Source organism: Pelodiscus sinensis, chromosome 5 (assembly GCF_049634645.1).
Source record: "Pelodiscus sinensis isolate JC-2024 chromosome 5, ASM4963464v1, whole genome shotgun sequence".
NCBI lineage: Eukaryota > Metazoa > Chordata > Testudines > Trionychidae > Pelodiscus > Pelodiscus sinensis.
In genome coordinates this window covers 92,761,584-92,782,800 of record NC_134715.1, presented here as the reverse complement: position 1 = coordinate 92,782,800, position 21,217 = coordinate 92,761,584, and the positions used below count along the sequence as shown (strand labels likewise).

Here is a 21,217-nt window from a genome sequence, read left to right as displayed (position 1 = left end):
AAATTCTACCAAGACTTAATACAAAAGACTTAATACAAAGTTTCTATGTAAAAGGACTTAATATAAAGCTATTTAAAAGGACTTGATACAAAGTTAAAAACTTCAGTGAGAAAATGATTAATACAGAGATTACAGAGATGTCGCTACAACTTCATCATCTCACCATTCTGTTTAAAGATGTTTGTAATCACCAGGGCTTGCTGAACCAGCCCTTCTCTTCCCCGTGTCCACTCTTCCGCAATCCCCACTCTGATCATCTGTAGCTACCCCGCCACATCCCCTCTCCTAACACCTACCTCTACCCACTTTCCCTGCCTCGCTCCTCTGTCCCCCGTCCCTCTCCTCCATGTGTCTGCCCTTCTGCTTCACCCCCAGAATCTCCTGGCACCTGCAGCTTCCCTTACCCCTGCACCTTCCTGGTGCCTCCCCCTTCCTGACTGCCCCTACCCTCCTTGCCTTCTTTCTCTCTGGTGCACTCCCCCTTACACACGATTTGCTCCATCTCCTGCCTTCCTTATGCCCACCCCTCCTTTCAATGCCTCTTCTCTGGGCACCCACTCCTTCCTTTTCCTCTCCCTCCCATTGTCCCTACCCTTTCCTCTCCCTCCCATTGTCCCTACCCTTTCCTCTCCCAGCATCACCCTGCCCTACCCCCCCCACCCTCACTGACATCTTCCCTTCTCCCTCCTGCCCTTTTCTTCATTGTCTCCTCTTGGCCCCCTGTCATTTGTGTCTCCTCCACTCTGTACCTTGGTGCTGTCCCCTTTCTTCTCCTGACCTGCCCTTCCCTCCCCTCAGCACAAGCCTCTTCCTCTCCCCGCCCCCCCTTCCCCTTAGTTCTTCCTCTGCCCCATCCCTCACCTTCTGCCTTCCAGAAAGCAGTTTGCGGGGCTGGATCCTGCGGTCTGGCCCCAGCTGCTGCTGGGGTAGAACCGCTTGTCAGGACTGGAGCTGGGACCACCTGTGGTGCTATGTTTAGTGCCACAATCCAATCTCTGCAGGCTGCCTGGCTCCAACTGGCCTGTTGTGGTGAGGCTGCCCTGGCTGGAATGTGCCTCGTGTGGCTGCCGCTTGACTCTAGCTGTAGTTGGGGCTGCCCGCGGGGACCCAGACTGCAGCACTAAAAATAGCTGCACAGGGGCCTCTGCTCCAGTCCCAGCATCTGCTGAGCGCAAGCATGCCCCACCCTGCAGCGCCCCAGCTGGGCTCTGTTTGGCTCCTGCCAGTACTCCAAGGCAGCCTGGAGGAGGAGGATGAGGTGGGGCCGCCAGACCAGGACCCTGTGTGGCAGAGGTGTTCCCGTGCGGGGGGGGGGGGGGGGGGGAGAGGAGAGAGGGAGAGGGAGAGGGAGAGGAAGGAGCCGCATGCCACTGCAAGCTGGCCCAGCTGCCCTATGCACCCTGTTGTGTGGAAGGGGGAGGAGGCTGCTGTGCTGTGCCAGCGTCCCATCAAGTAGTGAAATGTCTGGCAGGGCTTTCTGGGACATTTCACTACTTGATGGGGCATGAGGACAGAGCATTTACATTTGGGACATACGGTCAGCGTAACTATTTTGTAACCCTTCCTCACATCTTATTTTCCAATGTTTTTATTGTAGTGAGTCATTGCTGAGAGATGGCCAAGGAGTCCTGTGGTGCCTTATAGACTAACAGATGTATTGGAGCATAAGCTTTAATGGGTAAAGACCCACTTTGTCAGATGCATGTCGAAGTGCATGCATGCATGTATCTGATGAAGTGGGTCTTTGCCCACGAAAACTTATGCTCCAATACATCTGTTAGTCACAGGACTCCCATGTCACTTTTGCAGATCCAGACTAACACGGCTACTCCTCTGATTGCTGAGAGATGAGACTTTGAAAATAGCTGTATATCACTTTTTGACTGTGAAGCTGAATCAGTTTTACTTATAGACTTCAGATTTGTAAAATTCAAGAGTCCTTTGAGAGCTCACACCTAGGTCTATATTTTATTGGATGAGGCGTTTTTGTGGCATTGCTCACCTTAAAAATTGGAATGTCAGAAATCCAGCAAATCCCAACACGCTTTATGTGAAGTTAATTAAATATATGATAGGCTTTACTGAGTGCTCCCATGTGTAAGAGTTTCTGAGCTCCTCAACTCACATGTACCATCTTTTGTCCCAGTATTTCTTTCTGCTTCACAAACCAAATTATGCCTCCCAAAAACTCTTGAGGTATATATGTATCACCATATTTCTATGAGATGGGAGTTAAGAAATTGAGGCTCAGATAAGTGAAGAGATTTATCAGTGGCATAGCTGTGCTGAAAACCCGGGTCTCCTGTCTTGCATTCACATTTTCAGTATTTGCAGTAAGACACCATTAAGTTCTTTCTCCATTAGTTTGAGAAGACTTCCATAAAGGGCAGTGCAGAATAATTTTTATTTATTTCAGGAGAAGTAATCATGATGGTAGATCTTCTAGTAAAGTCCCTTTTGAATAAATGAAATCATATTAAATGGAAATAATGTAGTAAAAATGCTGTTTGGCTGAAAAATAGGGCTTTAGTTAGATTTTATAGTATGTACAAAGCTGGTTGCAGCTTCTAAAATTCTTTGCAGAAATTTAGTGCAAAACCTGTGGTGTTCATTCACATACACAGACAGAAGGATTAGAGTTCTGTGACATCCAAGTGTTTTAGAAATTGAAAATCTTTTTTTTTTTTTCCTATTTAGAGCTGGAGGAAAACATTCAGCATGTCCATCAAACTATTCATTTAAATAGAAAAAGCATTATAGTAAATAGAAACTTCGACCATAGTGAATTTGTGGCCCTCCTTCATCATGGTGGGCAACCTGCAGCGCACTGGGGTTTCCCCTGCAGCCAGTGCACCCCGTCTCTGCCCTCTTGCATACTGGGTCACTAAAACCCCACTCTCCCTATTCCTCTCTCCCTCCCAAGCATTTACGGAGTGCCACGAATCTGCAGATTTGCGCTCCATCCCAGCTCCTCCCCCTTGCACCCAGATCTTGATCTGGGAGGGAGGGGAAGAAGCAGAGACAGAGCGCAAATCCGTGGATTCATGGCACTCTGGGAAGGAAGGGGAAGAGTAGGAAGTGCAGGGCTCTGGTGACCCCATGTGCGGGAGATGTAGACAAGGGATATGTGGGCTGCAGGTTACCCACTACTGGCCTAGGTACTCAGTTTTGTGCCATCATGGTTTGAAGACAAAAATTCAGATGCTTTGTATTATGGTTTAATTAAATGTTCTATATTGTTAAGATTTCATAGCCAAGATAAAGAGCTGCTTTAGTAACTTAATATTCATTTTAAGCCTCTGACTTAAAAGAATATTTTGAATTATTCTGAATTAACATCTAATATGGCATTTTGCTGGAAGTGAAACAATTTGAAAATTTTGGAAAAATCTGTCTTAAATATTTAAGAAAAGGGAGAGTTTGAAAAATGATAATTTTCAGTTTTGTGGAAGCAGGGAGGCTGCATGACTATCTTTGGAGGAGTTTAAATTCTGCAGTGAACCTTTCAAAGCTTAGAGACTGCAGAGTTGTTAAAGTCTGCAAAGTCATCTTGGGGATTTAGAGAAGGCTACAGCTGTGAAAAACTATGGACTATTACTACTGAGCAGGAGACAAGATATGCTAATTACCACATCTCGTGGCTTGGGTTGTAATCATTTGCATTTTGATAGAAAATCCAATGGTTCCTCATGGAAGTGGATGGAGGAGTATCAGTTTTCTATAAAGACGTTCTCAGGCAAAATTTTTGAGGAAGATATAGATACCTGGCAATACATAGTTAAGGTTCCATAAACATCCTTAACTCTGACATATCATTAGCTATAGTTTCTCTGTCCTCCAACTGTCTCTTTACATCCAGCCACATTGCCATGCCACAATACTTTATCTGCTTTTACATTATGGATAACATCTTCTGAACTTTTCTAGGAAATATGGATCTGTAAACTGCTTTATCAATCCAAACTCTTCCTCACCCATACTTTGACAGCTGGAATTGCAGTGTTCTTTCATTTGCTGTATGCATCTGAAACAACTTTATCAGATCCACTGTTAAGTGTTCCAACTGCAAAGAATAATGTGCCTTTTATATACATTCCTCCTTGATAACCATACATGCCTCAAAGACTGTTTTGTTAAGAGACTCATTTCTGTGTACCATCTCTGAAAATTGTAAAATAGTTGTATATGTAAATTACTGGGCATTTTGTGCCATATGCCCCTCTCTCCCTAGCCTGATCTGCAGTGAAAGTCTACTGCACAGCCTGATTTTTTTTTTCTCCCAGGTGTATCTATAAAAACTCATAGTGGTGGTAGTTCTTTGAGTGCCTGGTTGAATATCCAGTATGTTGACCAAGGTGATGGTTGTCTCACATATATCTAATATACCCGAGTCTTTAGGTAAATCACATAGCTGAGGATAGGGTTGGAATGAAGCTTAACTGTGAAATCTTAAATTTATATTTCCAGATGTTTCAAACTTCTGTCTTTTTATTAAAATGTTCAAAAGCAATTTGAGTGATTTGACCATTGGTGGGCTACATGCAGCCCGCGGGAGTTCCATCTGTCCTCCTCCCTCATACATCTCTTGTGCACTGGAGCCCCGCACTTCCTACTTCTCTCTCTCCCTCCTAGCATTTTCAAAGCACCTGCTGTGAATCTGCTGATTTGCACTCCTCAGCTTTTTGGGGGAGAGGCTGTATGTGCTGCTGGTAGAGCCTCAGTGGGCCACAGTTTGCCCACCTCTGTGGTCAGCTGAGGCAAAGGAGCTACCCATCACTGGATTTGACTATAGTTATTTATCATTTTAATTCACTATTTTGTCTGCGAGTCAACATTAATTCCTGAAGCCTCTTACTCCAAATATGCATTTGATTTGAGTTGAATAAGACCCTAATTCTGTAATGAGATTTCTGTGGTCAAATATCTATACCTCCTGACCATTATTGTCCTCTATGGTGCTTTTTTTCCAGATGCAAGTCTCTTGATGTGTGGATCTCATTTCAGGATCAAGGCCCAAATCTGCCTGATGACTGAAGGGTTTTTTAAAAACTCTATTGTTTTATGTTGTTGTTTAAAATTGTGGCCACACCCTCAGCCTGACATGTAGAAGAGGTTTGCTTGTGTTCTTCAGTTAACATACATTTTTGAGCTACTTTTAAAATATATGTACAAAATTAATTCATTAAAACCGGAAAACTATTCTTTATAAATTAAATGGCCACTAAAATTTGGACTGTGTTAATACTGTTGTAATAGTTTGTGACTATATATAAATTTAATCAAATTGTTCCTAAAAAGTTAAAAACAAACAAGCCTCTCTCTACTTGTAAATTATTTGGCTGTTTTGCTAGAGACAGAAAGCCAGCAGAGGGAGCACACACTGAGTAATCAATCTAATTCTTAGAGTGATGCTGACAATAGACACTGGTGACACTGTTGGCAAGGAAGAAAAGGAGGAAAATTTTAGTTGGCTTTTACTTAATCAGAAGCACACAATCTTTTGGAAATTGGAAAAAGGACAAACTACTAAACCGGGAAATGTTCCAGCTTTCCAAGAAAGTATTATAGAGAAGGGAGAGTGTTGAAGTATATATTAAGAGCTCTAAAAAGAATATTACTAGTATTCTGTTGTAAACTGCTGCACTTCAAGATACTCATGCTTGTGGGTCCCTTCATATGGTATGAATAGAGTACATCACACAAGAAAAAAAAATAGATTTCAGTAAGCCATTTTCAAACTTCAATTTTAGGGCAGCAGCAATGACTCTGAGGACAGTGTTGTTATCATTGCAAGCATTGCTGGCAGCCGCAGAACCAGATGATCCACAAGATGCAGTAGTGGCAAATCAGGTAAGATGTTCACCAAACTATGTAAACCAAAAACATTTAATTATCTTCCTCTTAATTGGACCTTGTGTATTCATATTTCATTCCAAATTTAGTTTTTTGAGAAAGTAACTGTTACAGATTTTAAGGCTAAATGGCAAACTGTTAAAAAAGACTACTACTTTGCTATTTTTACAACCCAAATAGTGCAGCACTGAGATCTTGGAAATAATGCTGGTTATAATGAAATGGTTTCACTTTTGTTTTTTCTTATTTAGTCTTTAAAAAGTAAACAGAATAATGAAAAGTAATGAGGGATTAAAAAAATTCAACTGGATAGTCTAAAGAGTTACGAATGAAGCATCTTAAGTATTTGTTTTCAGATTCAAATTAACTGTTTTAGTTAATAACCTAATTAATGTGTATATATTTCTAGTTGGCTTGTAAAAGTGGCTGGTTCAGTATATAGAGACAAAGTAGCATTCACTTTAAAATAGCGTGTTGTGTTTTACTAGAATTTGTGTGGCCGTTTAAAAAATTGTTGAAAACTAGATACAGTCAATTCACAAGTGACTATTTAGTTAACTTTTGTTGAGCCTAAGCTCCATACATTGTGTGAGTCAAGGGGTAAAAGGTGAAGATTCCTGTGAACTTAGTGACAAAGGTGCATTGTGAGAACTCAATACAAGATTTCGTTAGCTTGAATATTTTTTACTTTTAAAATGCAATTTTAAAAATGTGAAGCAAACCACTGAAGATACTAAAAACTGAATGCTCATGTTCTGAAAATGTTGCACAGATTTCCTTTGAGGATGAGGACTATATCAGGTGTTCATCGGTCACTCAATCTGGAATGGTCCCTGAGAATTACCTTTACTAAACAATATGTACACTTTGTGGTTAGCAGTGAGGTTAGGAGTACTTTTCCCAGACCTGAAGGAGAGCTGTATGACTTGATAGCTTACCTCTCTCTCTCCAACAGAAGTTGGTCCAATAAAAGATATTTACTCACTTACCTTGTGTGTCTCATATCCTGGGACTGACTTGGCTACAATTACACTGCATGTATTATCATAAGCATTTTAAATTCATATGTTAAAATACCATGTTTCCATGTAATAGACATCCCAGCTACAACTCCTGCACATGACTGGATTTAAAGCCAAGAAATGTCCATAACCAAGTCCAGTTTTAGAACTTAGTAGCTGAGCTAATATAAGTATAATGCAGGAATCTAGGGATCTAGATGCAGAGCATAGTTTCGGTTAAGGTGTGCACCTGCGCGCACAAATTCTTCCACTGCCCACCTCCTCTGGAGAGCTGAGAAGCAGTACTTGCATGGCGGGCAGCTGCTCTGATGGGTGAGGCTGGCTAAGATGGCGCCACTGAGTTGGGGGGTTGGTACCTGCCACGGACATGGGGCGCCTGCTTGGTTGGCCAGGGCTGCCAAGTGGCAGGGAGGGGGGGCGGGTTGAGGCCTTTCTGGTGGCTGGGCCCACATACAGGAGGATTGGGTGGGTGTCTGCTCCAGCAGCCAGGAATGGGACATGGCGGGAAGAGGGGGAGGGAGTGTTCTGTTCCGACAGCTGGGAACATATGTATGTGTTAATAAATTGGGTGCCATGGTGGCACACATCCAATCAAGTGCACATGACCTCAATATTGGTGCACAAGCCAAAACCACCTCCACTCATGGTTGAAAAATCTTAGAGCAGAGATGGGCAATAATTTGAGAGAGCGTGCGGCGGCTAGAGAGTCATGCTGGCTGTTTTTAATAGTCGCCATGTTTCTCTAGCCCGGGGTGGGCAAGGAGCCCTGTGCGGGTTGGATGCGGCCTGCCAAGCTGGTGGATACAGCGCATGGCTGTTTCCCCCCCCCCCCCCCCCAAGCCAATCATGGCCTGATGGCGGGGGAGCATACAGCAGCAAGAGACACACACAGGCTGTTTTAAAACAGCTGGTATGTGTCTCTAGCTCCTTTGGGCTCCTGGCAGGGTGGGGACAGGATGCAAGAGACTTGGTGTGCTCCCCACCCCCAGGTCCTGATTGGCCTGGGGGCAGGGAGTGCATAAAGCTCCCCACCATCCCTGCTAAAGGTACACAGCAGCTAGAGTTAAATGATGGCTGTTTTAAAACAGCTGGCATGTGTGTCTAGCTGCTGTGTGCTCCCTGCCCCCAAGCACTGATTGACTGGGGAGTGGCAATTGGGTGGCTGCGGGCTGGTGGGGAAGCAACAGGGCAGCCATGGGCTGGATCCACTGGCTTAGCGGACGGTATTCAGCCTGTGGAGGGCTCTTTGCCCACCCCTTTCTTAGAGGGAACAATGAAGAAGGGTATGAAAATAACCCCTGCTGAGCTTCTCTGTCATTCAGTCAGGGACCAGATATTTACCAGTAAATTCTGGCACTTGTACACATTTCTGGAGCACTAAAACTAGACTTGAAAATTTTTCATTTTTTCAATCTTTCCTTTTCTTAAAATGATGCCTAGAAAGAAAACAAATGAACTAACAGTGTTGTGAAATATGTATTTTAAAATATCATTGAAAAGAAACCTTCATGGATTTATTTTTGGATGTTAGGGGACAAACAGGCCAATACTCTAGCATGCTATTAATAGTTAAGTATTTTTTAATATAACTAACATTTTGTGAACATTTGTTTAAAGTTTCCTTCAGTTGAGACAACACAGTGCTATTTATTGAGCACTCCATGCAGTAGATTGCTTTTAATGGTAGGAGGTTTTGTATTTTTTAGGTCTGGTTTTGTGAGCAAGTTTTTATTAAAAGTTAGGTGAAACTTGGGGTTATGTAAGACAAACCAGACTCCTGAAGGGGGCACATTAATCTGGAAAAATTGAGAGCCACTGTCCTGTGTACTACTACGGTACATATAAAATAAAAAATAAAAGTGTGGTAGATTTAAAATGTTTGTTACCTTGTATAAAAAAAGATGGTTAGAACAATAATCAACTGTACATTTCAGTGTCCTTCAGTGTACATTTCAGTGCCCTGGATGTGCACCTCTCCATATCATTGGACCATATGTGGACAATGTTTTCCAAGCATTGTCACACTGGTCAGTTCTGGTCACATAATTTAGGACCCTATAAAATGTACACTTGTAAGAAGGTATAATTGATGTGAGATTATTTCAAAACAATGATTATTAAACTTGCTGTAAAATAGGTATATCTCTAATTTAAAAAAATCCCATTAAATATAAGAACTATTTAAACAGGAAGTTCATATTTTATTGATCTGAAAATGTAATTTGTGAGAAATGAAGCACACCTCTGCTTCTACAGGCTGGAAACTTTCACTGTTGATTTAAGGTAAAGTTCTATTACTTTATTAGAAGATTGGGTTTTTGACAATTAATGTGAAATACTACTATTATCTTCATACAGTTTTTCTAGTAAGTAAACATACCTTCAAATCAGTGGTAGGTCTTCAGTTATTTCCATGTGACCAGCCATTTCCCAGCTCCTTTTGTCACACATGATATCAATATACCCAATTCCCAGGATAAAGTCTAGTAGTAAGATGGCAACCCTCACTGAGACACTAAGACCCTTTCTTGGTCATGAAGGTTCTTAAAAACCATACCCATCTTTTTTTTTAAAATAATTTGCGGAAACACTGTAAGAAATATTAAAATAATGCATGTGCAATTCAGTGAACATTACAACAGTTAATTTCTGCTGTCCGCTACACTGGTTATGCATATTGCATATCTGGACAAACATCAGTGTAGTTACTCTTACGTTAATAAGGGTGCATCTACCCAGCAGTGCTAGCTCGAAATAAGCTACACAATTTGAGCTATGCAAATTGCATAGCTTATTTTGAGCTTATTTGAGATGGACAGTTCTGACAAATTCCTTAATTCTTGTGGAACGAGGTTTACTGGGACGTTGGAATAGTAAACCCATTATTTTGGTTGCATTTCAAATAATGGGCATGCTGCTGTTAAGACGTGAAAAACACGTCCACTATCCTGAAATAGCATCTTGAAATAGTGCCGCTGTCTAAGCGTACCCTAATTGAACATTATTTCATTGTACATGTAAAATATATAAACTATCTTACCAAAATATTAAATGCAAACTCATTATTAATTGATGCTTCTAACTAATATTTGTGTAAGTTTGAATCCTCAACAACTAACAAAAAAAACTCCAAATTTCACTTTGGAAATACCACTTATTACTAGATTTGACGATACCATATGTAGAAGGAATTATAGAATGGAATTTGCCTGAGTCAACTGGTCTTTCAATTGACTTTGCTGAATAGTTACACGGATTCACTTTTTTCTCTTTTTGTATAGTACAAACAAAACCCAGAAATGTTCAAACAGACCGCTCGACTTTGGGCACATGTGTATGCTGGAGCACCAGTTTCTAGTCCAGAATACACCAAAAAGATAGAAAACCTTTGTGCTATGGGCTTTGATAGGGTAAGTGTATGTATATATGTGTACTTTCTTTTTTACACAAGTTAGGAGATGGGCAGCTATATATGAAATATGAGCTTCAGTTCAAAAAAAGATTTGTGCTACTTTCATAGCCATAGGTACATCTAATCACTATTTTAATGGCTGCTTTTCTTCTTAGTGACAACTGGATACTTAACATACCATGTTTTACGTACTAATAAAGTACAATAACACAGTACTTTTCATTTTATAATTAAATGAATACTTTTTAAAAACTTTTAATGCTGGAAAATCTCAGTTACGACTGAAATAACTGATAATTTAACAAATACAGACCTTGATAAATGTATGAAGTCCCAGACTGACCTTCAGTGCAACAGCTGGGTTGATGTGAAAAGCAATTTCACACCCTGAAAAATCTCACTTTTTATTTTGTCTTCACAGAATGCAGTAATAGTGGCCTTGTCTTCAAAATCATGGGATGTAGAGACTGCAACAGAACTACTTCTGAGTAACTGAGCCATGTAAAGAGCTGCTTCTGTGTAGTCCAGCTTGCCCTTTCTGAGGAACATCACCATCTGTTATTTTTAGGATTCTATATAGATTCTCTTTTAAAACTGGCACTCTAGCCTGATGATGCTATCTAGGCACTATTGGAGACTGAAAAACTGCTCTGTAAATAAAGCTAATTAAACGTCTGTGTAAATTTAAAAGGGGAAATACTTTAATTTTTTCTTACTAAATATTGTAAAAATTCTTTGAGCTCAGCTAAAACAACGGGGGGAAAACATGCCTACTTTAGTGTTTAGCAGTGTGACCAAGACTAGCAGGAATTTGCTTCAGGATTTTGATTTAATTATTCAGACAACATTTTTGAGTGTCAGAGTCATCAAAAATTGTTGGTGTCACTCATGATAGCTATCTTACTGTTTTTAACATGGATCCTATGTGCCTGTAGATTGACCTATATTTGCATGCTTGTACTTTACTAGACATTTTAGATAGGGTAGCTGAAGAGTGCACCATTTAAATACTTGAATGACCCTTTTTCCTGAAAGTGTTTCAAGATTTACCCAAAGTTCAAAATGGTGACCTGTTCAGAACCTCTTTCTTCTTAGCCAAGTGACTGGGAAATCTGCCCTCCCCAACAACACACACTTACAATATCGTTCTGGATTTCTTTCCATAATCTGTGGGTCTGGGTGCCATTAACAGTACTTAGTTGCCAGTTTAAATGGTATATTTTGAATAATCAGTAAATGTGTTTAACCATCATACTTGCTACACAATCATATAAAGATTTGGTATGTTTGGACATAGCACAAAAAAGTGGAGCGGCTTTTGTTTGTTACATAAGTCAGAACTCCTTCAATAAATTTGGATAGTATGAATTCACTGGATTTGGGGGAAGAACAACTGATTCTCTAGTATATTGAGAATTAAAAAAAACTATTGAATTTTATTTTTTTTACTTTGAGTACTTGCTATGATGCAATCAGCTTTTTTTGCAACAGCTTTCTAATTTTATTTTGAGCATCAGTATATCGATTGCTTACCAGGTACTTTAAAAATCACTCTTGTTTGCATTTTTCCCTAGTTAATACATGGAGGCTGTGTTGGTGTTTTTATTGTACATAGTTCAAATGCACATAGAAGTAGAAGTGTGTTCTCGGTTTAACTTTCTTTTGGATTGATGTTTCTGATAAACGAGAACTGAAATTACCTTTGTACATAGTCAGTCTTTCTATTCATATTAAAATTACATTTCATCTTGAGTTTAAAAGCTTGAAAATCATTAGTTTGTAACTTCAAGATATTAGTACATCCATCTAAAGAAAGTTGTAATGTCTTCTTGTATACTTCAGAAAATACATCAGACACAAAACTTTCAACTAAAATAGAAAAGAAATTAAGAGTAGAGACTGGAAATTGTGGATGATAGTGTATCATAAAAGGCTTCTTCCTTAAGCAATAGTCCAATAAGTGTGCGTGTGTGTGTGCGGGGGGGGAGGATATACATTCATTTTGCTCGAACTATAAAATGAGCTGTAATAGTAATACTTCAGAGAAGATCACATTTGTACATTATACTGGAAGCAACAGAGAATATTATTAAACTTAAATTTCTGGAGCAAAGTAGTAGGGGGAACAGAATTAGAAAATAGATGGAAAAGACCTAACTAATGCAAGATTGCTCCCCTGCAGTATTCTAATGTGCTCATACTTTAAAAATACTTGCAGGACACAGACAGTACATTTTTAACTCATATCAGTGCAATACTAAAAACGGTTGCTATAGTCTTTCTGTACTTCATTCTAAGGTTTATTCAGTGATCGTTCTTGGATTTTCTTGCAGTAGTGTAAGTCATTTTCAGAGATGCCAAAGGAAACACATTTTTGGGGATTTTCCTTGATATTTATTTATTTTTTAACAATTAAAAAGCTGCTACTGCTCAACTGGTTTGTTAGGTAATAGCTAGAAACAGAAAACTATGGCAATTTTGCCATTTGTGTTAAAATGTCAAGTTATTGTCTTTTCTGTTATGTAGTTTAAGAACATTGTGATAATTTCAGTTACATTTATTTACCCTGGTGGTACTTGTAAATGACCAATTTCTTTCCCTTATTCTTCGCTGCTATTTATCAAAGGAAGGAACTTGGAAATCCTAGGGGACACTAAAACTTCTTAATTATAGCTTCTGGACCCATCACTTTGACAATAGGATTAGTCAAAGTTTTCCATGCATAGAAGGGGATGTAGTTAGGAAGGGGACATGTGGAGAGAATGCTTTATTTGATCAATGTCATCCCTGGATTTTCTGTTGCCAAGTACTTCATTTTTTGTGGTATTGTAAAAACTGTCCTCCCAATACAGTTCTGTTCAAATGCATATTAGTACAGATGCCAGTGTGTCCTTTCTTGCCACTCTCCCCTTCTAAGGGCTTAGTAACTAAGGTACTTGTCTCAGTGCTACCTCAGATGCTGGTAGCAAGGAAGATTCTCAAGACATGGATGGGGGAGAAGTGACCCAATATAAAATGGACATTCGTAACTTGAGTTCCCTATGAATCTTTAGTTTGAGTCCTTTGTAGGGAATGTTTTTCTATTCTTGGGTGACTATCAGAGTTGAATATAAGGGTATGTACCAGATTAGTCTAACTGCAGCCAGGGCTGAACCATAGGACTATCTTGCTGTTAGATGTTCAATTGTTTAGTCTTTACAAAGATACTGTTAATTGTAGTTCAGATTTTTTTAACTGAACATTGCTATATTCAGGGCCCTGTGCGTTCAAGACTGTGGAATTGCTATACAATCTTCTGCTGCTGCAGATTTAGGCAGCACATTTAAACTTAGTTTAAAAATATCTAGGTATCATGAGTAGAGATAGCTTCCAATTTTAAATACCTGGTTGTCTTCCTTAGTGTGCAAGCAGACAGCTCAAAACTGTGACTGAACCTTGGAGAGCCCCATTTATCTTTAATAGGTGCTAATATTGTAGCTTAAGGACTACCTAAATGACAGCAAAACATCATTACGGAATATTATAGCAGCAGCATCTAGTTAATGTGGTATATCAATTGTTCTTGGATATTATTTTTGGTGAAAAGGAAATTCCAGTCTCTTCTTGTCCCTCACAAATTTTAAAGTAGTTTCTGACCTTATTTAGAGGCAAAGAAAGAAGTTGCTTTCCCCATTGTCAATAGCTTTAACTCTTTCATGGGTGCCAAAAGTCCCCCTTTCGTTGCCAAAAACTCCACAACTTCTGACTTCTCAATATGACAAACTGATATCTCTTGGGAAATTAAAACAGCCAAAATAAAATCAATATTAAAAAAGGATACTATCGCTGTCACTCCACATTTAAGTAAAAGGCTGTTTTCTGATTTACCTGAATTTGCTACAAACTTCCAGTCCTAGAGTACCATCCTCAGTTAGGGGCCTTACTGCAGAATTTAGGTGTAACTTACCACAGAGTACATAGGGCCTTGACTAGCATGGGTCAGACAGTAGTATTTATTTACAGAAGTAGGTACTATACATTTTGTTGAACAAAAAAATATTCCTGATTTCACTGTATTTAACTTTCAAGTAAATTAGGATTGGAACACTGATGTATGGAATATAGGCATTTCGTGCTTGAAATGAGAAATTAATTAACCAAAAAGAGACTTATCTTGAAACAACAGATCTACATTATTTGACGTGGATAACAAACAAACTATGCAACATTAATCTTCATAAAAGCAGCTGGAAGACAGGCCGCCTGCTTCAGAGCGTATAGGCCAAATATATACTGGACATCAAAACAAAATGCAATTTGAAGTAGAGCTCGTTTAACTGGTGGCTGTATACCTGTACAGTGAAGAAGTCAGCTTTCATAGCAAAGGGAGGCTTTACTGTGTGCATGCCCACTGCTTGCTTCCTCCCTCAGGTGTAATAGAGCCTGCTTATTGTTGGAGACAAGCCCAGGAGGGGCCAAAGTTGAATAAAACTTATTTTAATGCCTGTTCTAGGGGGACAAAGTGGGACCAGGAATACTCTCGCTATTTGGAATAGCGAGGCTGTTCTGAAAGTTAAGAGGAAAGCTGTACAAACATTTGGTTCTCAGCAAGCTGGAATTATAAAGCAATCCCTAGAAACAATTCCTTACTGTGCTTTGAGCTACTCCAGTTTCAAAGTAATGTAGCTCAAAGCACAGTAAGGAGCTATTAGTTTGGGACAGCTTTAAAACTCAGCTTGCTGAGAAAAATGTGTTTGAAGAGGAAACCCAAATATTCTTGGTGGATGTGATCATTGATTGTTTTGTAGTACACGAGAGCAATTGGCTAAGCAGAGAGTAGTTAAATTTTAATTTTCCTATGCATTTTACTCCATGACAATAGTAAAACATAAATTAAAGTTGTTCTGGGAAGAGCAAGTAGATGTTTTCACTGAATAGCATAAGTTCCCAATGTTGCTTTGTTGATGGAAAAGGATTTGTCAGTCTTCAAGAAGATTGCTGATCCATACTTCAGTAAAACCATATACTATGGTCTTCTCACACCTACTGTTACAGCTTCATCAGCTGATGTATCACTAGACATGCAAGGTATGTGTTACTTCTCATTTGGCTATTTTTACTATAATTCTCTGTAGGCAACCTCAGCAACTTTACTTTTCAGATGTATTACCAATTGACCAACTGTTGCAAGTCATTTGCACTGTACTGTGATGTTCCTGCTCCTGTTACCTGCTTGTGGGCAGCATAAAAATAGCTAGCCAGTTGCTCATGGGGCTGAACCTTTCACTGATGAGGAAATGTACTATGAAAGTGCTGTATTATCCCTTTTACAATTTACAACAACTGCTGGTGCTGAAGGAGGCTGCTATCATAGAAATGCCGAATTCAACTGTTGAAGAATCCCACTTGTCAAATACCTTTTCCATCTCAAATTTTGATTTTTTTTTTTAAGTTAAAGAATACTGGAAGAGGTTTGTTACTAAGCATTTAACTTCCTGTAAAGGCAGAGTAGAAGTGGGCTGGAATGAAGCATCAGTGTTTTTTGTCTTGAGAATAAAAACTAGACAACACTTTTGTATACTAATGATTTTTTAAATAAATAACATTTTACAAGATGTTGATTTTCATTGGGAATGCTTAACAATAAATGCATGTTTCCCTGAAAACAGTTTTCATCTGATTTCTGGTAACACTTCTTCCTCAATCTGAGATGGACTAGGAGGCAGTGCACCGTGTGAAGAGGGGGAATGAAGTCTGAGGTAACTTTGATGTTGAAGGAAATTAAAATATGTAAGCTGTTAAGAAAGATAAGTAAGTGTAATGAGCTAAAACCAAGGTTGGTGGAAAACACCTTGTACACAGCAGCTAGGACATGATGTGATTAAAGTCTAGAATATTGTAATTATGGTAAATTAAGTTTTTGACTTTACCACTCCATTAAACACTAGGATGGCATAGCTAACTTATCAAGAACTTTTCTGGACTTTTTTCAACAGATTACTACTAATCCATGCTTTAATTGTACAACTTATTATAGGTGGGTGGTTCAGTTTGGGAGAGCTGTAATCAATTGTTTAGGTGGAAAATTGTGACAAGCTCTCCATTAGCTAAAATCTTCCTCTGATGTTAGAGATGAATGGCTGGCTCCTTCAACTTTATGAAAGTTTTGATAAAAGGTTGTGGTATTCCTCTATCTTCCTGGTTTAAAAAAAAAGTGCACTAAAACTATTACCAATGATATTAAGGAGTTAAACAGCCAGCCATTCACATTAAAATAAAAAACTCTTCCCTCCCACTAATACTAGGTTAGCATTTGTATGCTAGACAATGAATTAATGAACTCATGTATTTTGCCTCATGTATCCTTCTTTCTGTCAGTTCCTTTGTTTTTGTTTCAGCGTAGTACCAACTCTGTTCTCAAAGTTTAAGATAAACATAGGCTATGGAATGGGTTTGTAAACTATTTCAAAATTATGTAAGGAGGGCTTCAGTTATTGTAGTACTAGATTGATACAGTAATAGTCTAGGGCTACGTCTACACTGGCCCCTTTTCCGGAAGGGGCATGTAAATTTCACCAGTCGTCGTAGAGAAATCCGCGGGGGATTTAAATATCCCCCACAGCATTTAAACAATGTCCGCCGCTTTTTTCCGGCTTTTAAAAAAGCCGGAAAAGAGCGTCTACACTGGCCCCGATCCTCCGGAAAAAGTGCCCTTTTCCGGAGGGTCTTATTCCTACTTCAAAGTAGGAATAAGACCCTCCGGAAAAGGGCACTTTTTCCGGAGGATCGGGGCCAGTGTAGACGCTCTTTTCCGGCTTTTTTAAAAGCCGGAAAAAAGCGGCGGACATTGTTTAAATGCTGTGGGGGATATTTAAATCCCCCACGGATTTCCCTACGACGACTGGTGAAATTTACATGCCCCTTCCGGAAAAGGGGCCAGTGTAGACGTAGCCTAGGTGTATAATTCGGGTATTTAGTGTAAAGGTGGTGGCTATTTGGGTGTTGGAACAGCATAGTAAATAGGCATGAGAGGGTAAGGAAGCACTCTGTCCTTTGGTGAGTGAAGAACCTAATGTTACATATCCAAGCAGAGGTAAATGTTATGAGCTGGTATTTAGCCATAGCTTTTGCCAAAGGTGCTGTAAAGCACACCTCCAGGTGGCCCTTGCTAGAGCTGTATCTGAATTAACAGCCCTCTCATCTACTAGCTGAGACTTGGGGGCAGGCAAGATGTGGCCTACACCTACCTCTGCAGCAGGGAGCAGCACTGATCAAAGCAGCTAGCTGTTCTCTGCACTGTGGGGATGGGGGGGGGGGGGGGGGAGGCTTCAGCACAGTGCCCTCAAACACTGGATGCATTTGGCTGGTTTCTGGACAGTGGAATCAGAGAGATTTCTTTGGGGGAGGAGGGAGAGAGAGACAGTGTGAAGCCTTCCTCCCTGAGAGCTAGGGGAAGGGAGAGGCTGTTTGCAGGACACACACACAAAAAGTACCCTTCTCCCTCCCAGCTTGCAGTGTTCAGAGCCACACAGGGCCCCCATAGCTGTTGCATATGCACAGAAGGCAGGGATGGCCCAGTCCTGAGGCAAAAATTAACCCTTGGAATGGACACTGCCATCACTCACAAGGCAAGGCTTCATTGTGAGGACTGATTCCAGGAGGCAAGCTCTAATGGCAGTTACACAATAGTAGAGCATGCCTAATGTCCAACATCTAAATACCCCCGTGACCTTGGAGACCAAACAATCCAGTCTCAGTCCTGTACAATGGTATTTTCCATCTCCTTTGCAGCGGTCTCTGATGCTGGTATGTGCTGAGAAATCCTTGTATAGACTAGCTCTGATCCCTTTGTTGCTGGGTCAGCCTCAGCTTACTAGCTGTGTGCTGTGGTTCCAATCCACAAGCTAAGTAAGTGGTCATGGTCCATGTCTTTGTTTTGGAGTGACAGTCCTGCCCTCCAGTGGGAGTCAGCCTCTCATGATTTGCTTCTCTCTCTTCTGGATTGATAATCCTCTTCAGTGAGGAACGTGAAGTCAATAATGGACCCAATATCTCTGGGAGCTGGGCAGCTGTTGCTGAGCACTGAGGAGGGACACACCTCTAGACAATCAGGGCTTTCCAGCAAGCCTTTTCATCACTCTTGCCCAGGGTAGTTTGTAGATTTGGAAGCTAGCCCTTGGAAACAGCTTTGCTTGGTGTTCAGATCTGTAGAAGGGGGGGAATAAAAAATTACTCAGACATTGATTTCCAGTCCTATTTCTCCACCTTTGACTCATAACACTGTAGGCCTGGATGGGACCTCGAGTGTTGCACTGATGCAGGACAAAGTAAAGCTAAATCATACAAGACAGGTGTTTGTCTAATCTATTCATAAAACTCTCCAAAGATAGAAATGCTACACACTCCCATAGAAGCCTGGTCTGGAAGTTAACTACCCTTACAGGTGGAAAAAAATTTCTAGCTTCTAATGTAAAGTCATTATTTCTTGTCAAAGCTTTAGTGGACATGGAGAACAATTTATCACCTTCCTTTTTAAATCAGACCTTAACCCATTTGAAGATTTTTACAAAAGATAAGATGGATTTATTTGGGGGTTTTGGTTTCCAAGTGCTAAACCTCTAGAGCTGAGCCCTCCCAGAGTTGAATTGGTTCAGCAACTGTGTTTCTCTGCTGAGGGGCAGTAACCCCAACTCTGTGCCTTGACAGGGGGAGACCAGAACTTCTGGTTCAGCAGGATAGGGTGGTAAGGATCCCCATGGGGCAAGGCTGTGGGCATTAGTGTCATGATCAGCACACCAGGAGACAAGCCCAAGGGGACTTCTGTGATAGGCCCCTTCAATGGGATAAAGGTGCAACGGGTTATAATACAGCCAAGTTAAAGAACAGATCTGGAGATAAGCAATTTAAACATTTTTCTTGAATAAGACAGAAGAAAACTAAGAACTAGTCTGGAAAAAAATCCCAAATATGGGAGTAGGAAAAAAAATCCTGGCTATGTCCTACTGTGGCAGTCAGCAATCATCTTGGAAAAGAACTTTAGTTACGTACCTGCTATGCTCAGGTTCCTTTGAGAGACAAAGAAATTATTGCAGACTTTGGCTGCTGGCTGTGTCACCTTCATAACTATTTGCCATCAGTTAAAAGCAAAGCATAATATATGGATGGGCAAAGCCCAGATCTACATTTTTGAGATTGGCAGACTCTTCCGGGAAGACTCTGCAGTAGGGATTAGGTGACAGAATCTACAAAGTCCAGAGTGACCTGAAGGAGGAAACAAAAATAGGAATGGAGAACAAGATGTCTCAGCCTGCAGTGCCCTTGTAAGAAGTCCAAAATTGAAATCAGTTACAAATGCATGGCCCAGCTATAGCAAAGGGTAGATTCCCTCCTCAAGTAGAAGGGAGGGGCTGAAATGAGTCAGAGTTGGAATCCTCTCTTACTCCTACAACATCTTACGCAAGAGGCCAAAGATGGAGGGGAAAGCAACTATCCCCAGGAACTCCCGAACACCATCAGGCAATGCCTACTGGAAAGATGTGTGTAGCTGCTTGTAAGATGGAGTAAAGTGTTTTGCTTTTTTTAATCAAACATTTGTAGGGTTATCTACTGGAGGACACCAGGACCAAACATACAGAAGAGCCAAAAAGACCTATGCAGTGTTCTAAATTTGTATCCTCAGGAAACAGGAGGAACATTGGAAGACCATAGCCAGAAGCTCTGCAGTGAAGCCAAGCAACAGAGTAGCTTTAGAGATAATACTGGTTTCCTTGGTCCACTCATTCCTTGTTCATGGTTTTGAGAATAGGGACTCCATTCCCCAGATAGAATTCTTTTGCTTAGAGTCATGGCACATTTGGCACCAGAGGTAATATACACCAGCAGAATCTGGTCAGAGTGAGAGATGGGGTTGAGAGGGGAATTTTTCTAGAACCAGAGAGACGACAATGCATCTCTCTGCATAAGCTGCCTGAGCGCCCTCACCTCAGAAGATGCTTCTGCAATCTGATTTGAATGGAAGAGTACCTGGCTGCACACGCACTAAAGTAAGCCAAGCTCAGGCTCCGTGTTCTTCCCATCTTTTGTTTTTGAAAACGCCAGGCTTCTCCAGCGTGGGTTTCTGTACACTGAGCAGAATCTGTGTCTGCCCTGTAAAGGTTTGTGTATTTCTCAGCATCATGAAAGTTGCTTTACTCCTCTCGCATTACCTTACCACACTCCTTCTGGTGTTACATGATGTTGCTATAAACTGAATAGTCTCTTGACCTACTGCAAGAGGTACATTGGACATAAGAGACATAATCCAAAAAACAAACTGGATAGAGACAGTCTTCAGAGAAAAAGATAATTTGGAACAACCTTCTGTAATGTTGGACTAATTTGATCAGCCCCAGTAGCTGAATATATTAAATCTTTGCATTAGGTAAAAAGGGTCCTAGACCACCACATTTTCAAATGAGTTGGTGTTGCCAGATAAAGATTTAAATAGACCTGTTTTTTACTGCATGACTGAGGATAACTTTTAAGGCTTCAGATGAGTCAAAGGAACAAAGGAGGAAACAATGTGAATTAGCAACAATTCTGGCATAAAGAGTGGGGTTTTGATGCTTGTGGCGAAAGATGTGAGATGGAACCACCTCTGAAAGAATGTGTCCCTCTGCATTTATAGATAACTGCTTATAGTTTCCTTTGTCAGTGATACCCAGGCCTCAGTGGTTTAGGTGCCAAATTAGCAATTATTACCCAAAAGAGCCACAGCAGTGTGAACACCCCCCCCCCCATAGCAAAATGACTAAATCAACTACAATTGGTTAATAATATAGTAAAAGCATCTTGACTGGCTAATTAAATCACACTGTTTTAATATAATTTGCTGTGAAGAGCCACAAGAGATGCACTCGAGTGCCACTGGTGGCTCTCAAGTATCAGTCTGGGTATCACTGCTTTAGAAGAT

At 40.5% G+C, this 21,217-nt stretch overlaps 1 protein-coding gene across 4 annotated transcripts in view; it reads left to right on the top strand.

Moving 5' to 3' along the window:
• Positions 1-15,881, top strand: part of UBE2K (ubiquitin conjugating enzyme E2 K) — an 80,599-nt gene extending 64,718 nt beyond the window's left edge. For all 4 annotated transcript variants that reach the window (XM_075930554.1, XM_006129501.4, XM_075930553.1 and 1 more), the window contains 3 exons: positions 5,751-5,850; positions 10,157-10,285; positions 10,709-15,881. In XM_075930554.1, the coding sequence (XP_075786669.1) occupies positions 5,751-5,850; positions 10,157-10,285; positions 10,709-10,783 (304 nt within the window). In that variant the 3' untranslated portion in view covers positions 10,784-15,881. The remainder of the gene's footprint in view (positions 1-5,750; positions 5,851-10,156; positions 10,286-10,708) is intronic.
• The last annotated feature ends 5,336 nt before the right edge of the window (positions 15,882-21,217 follow it).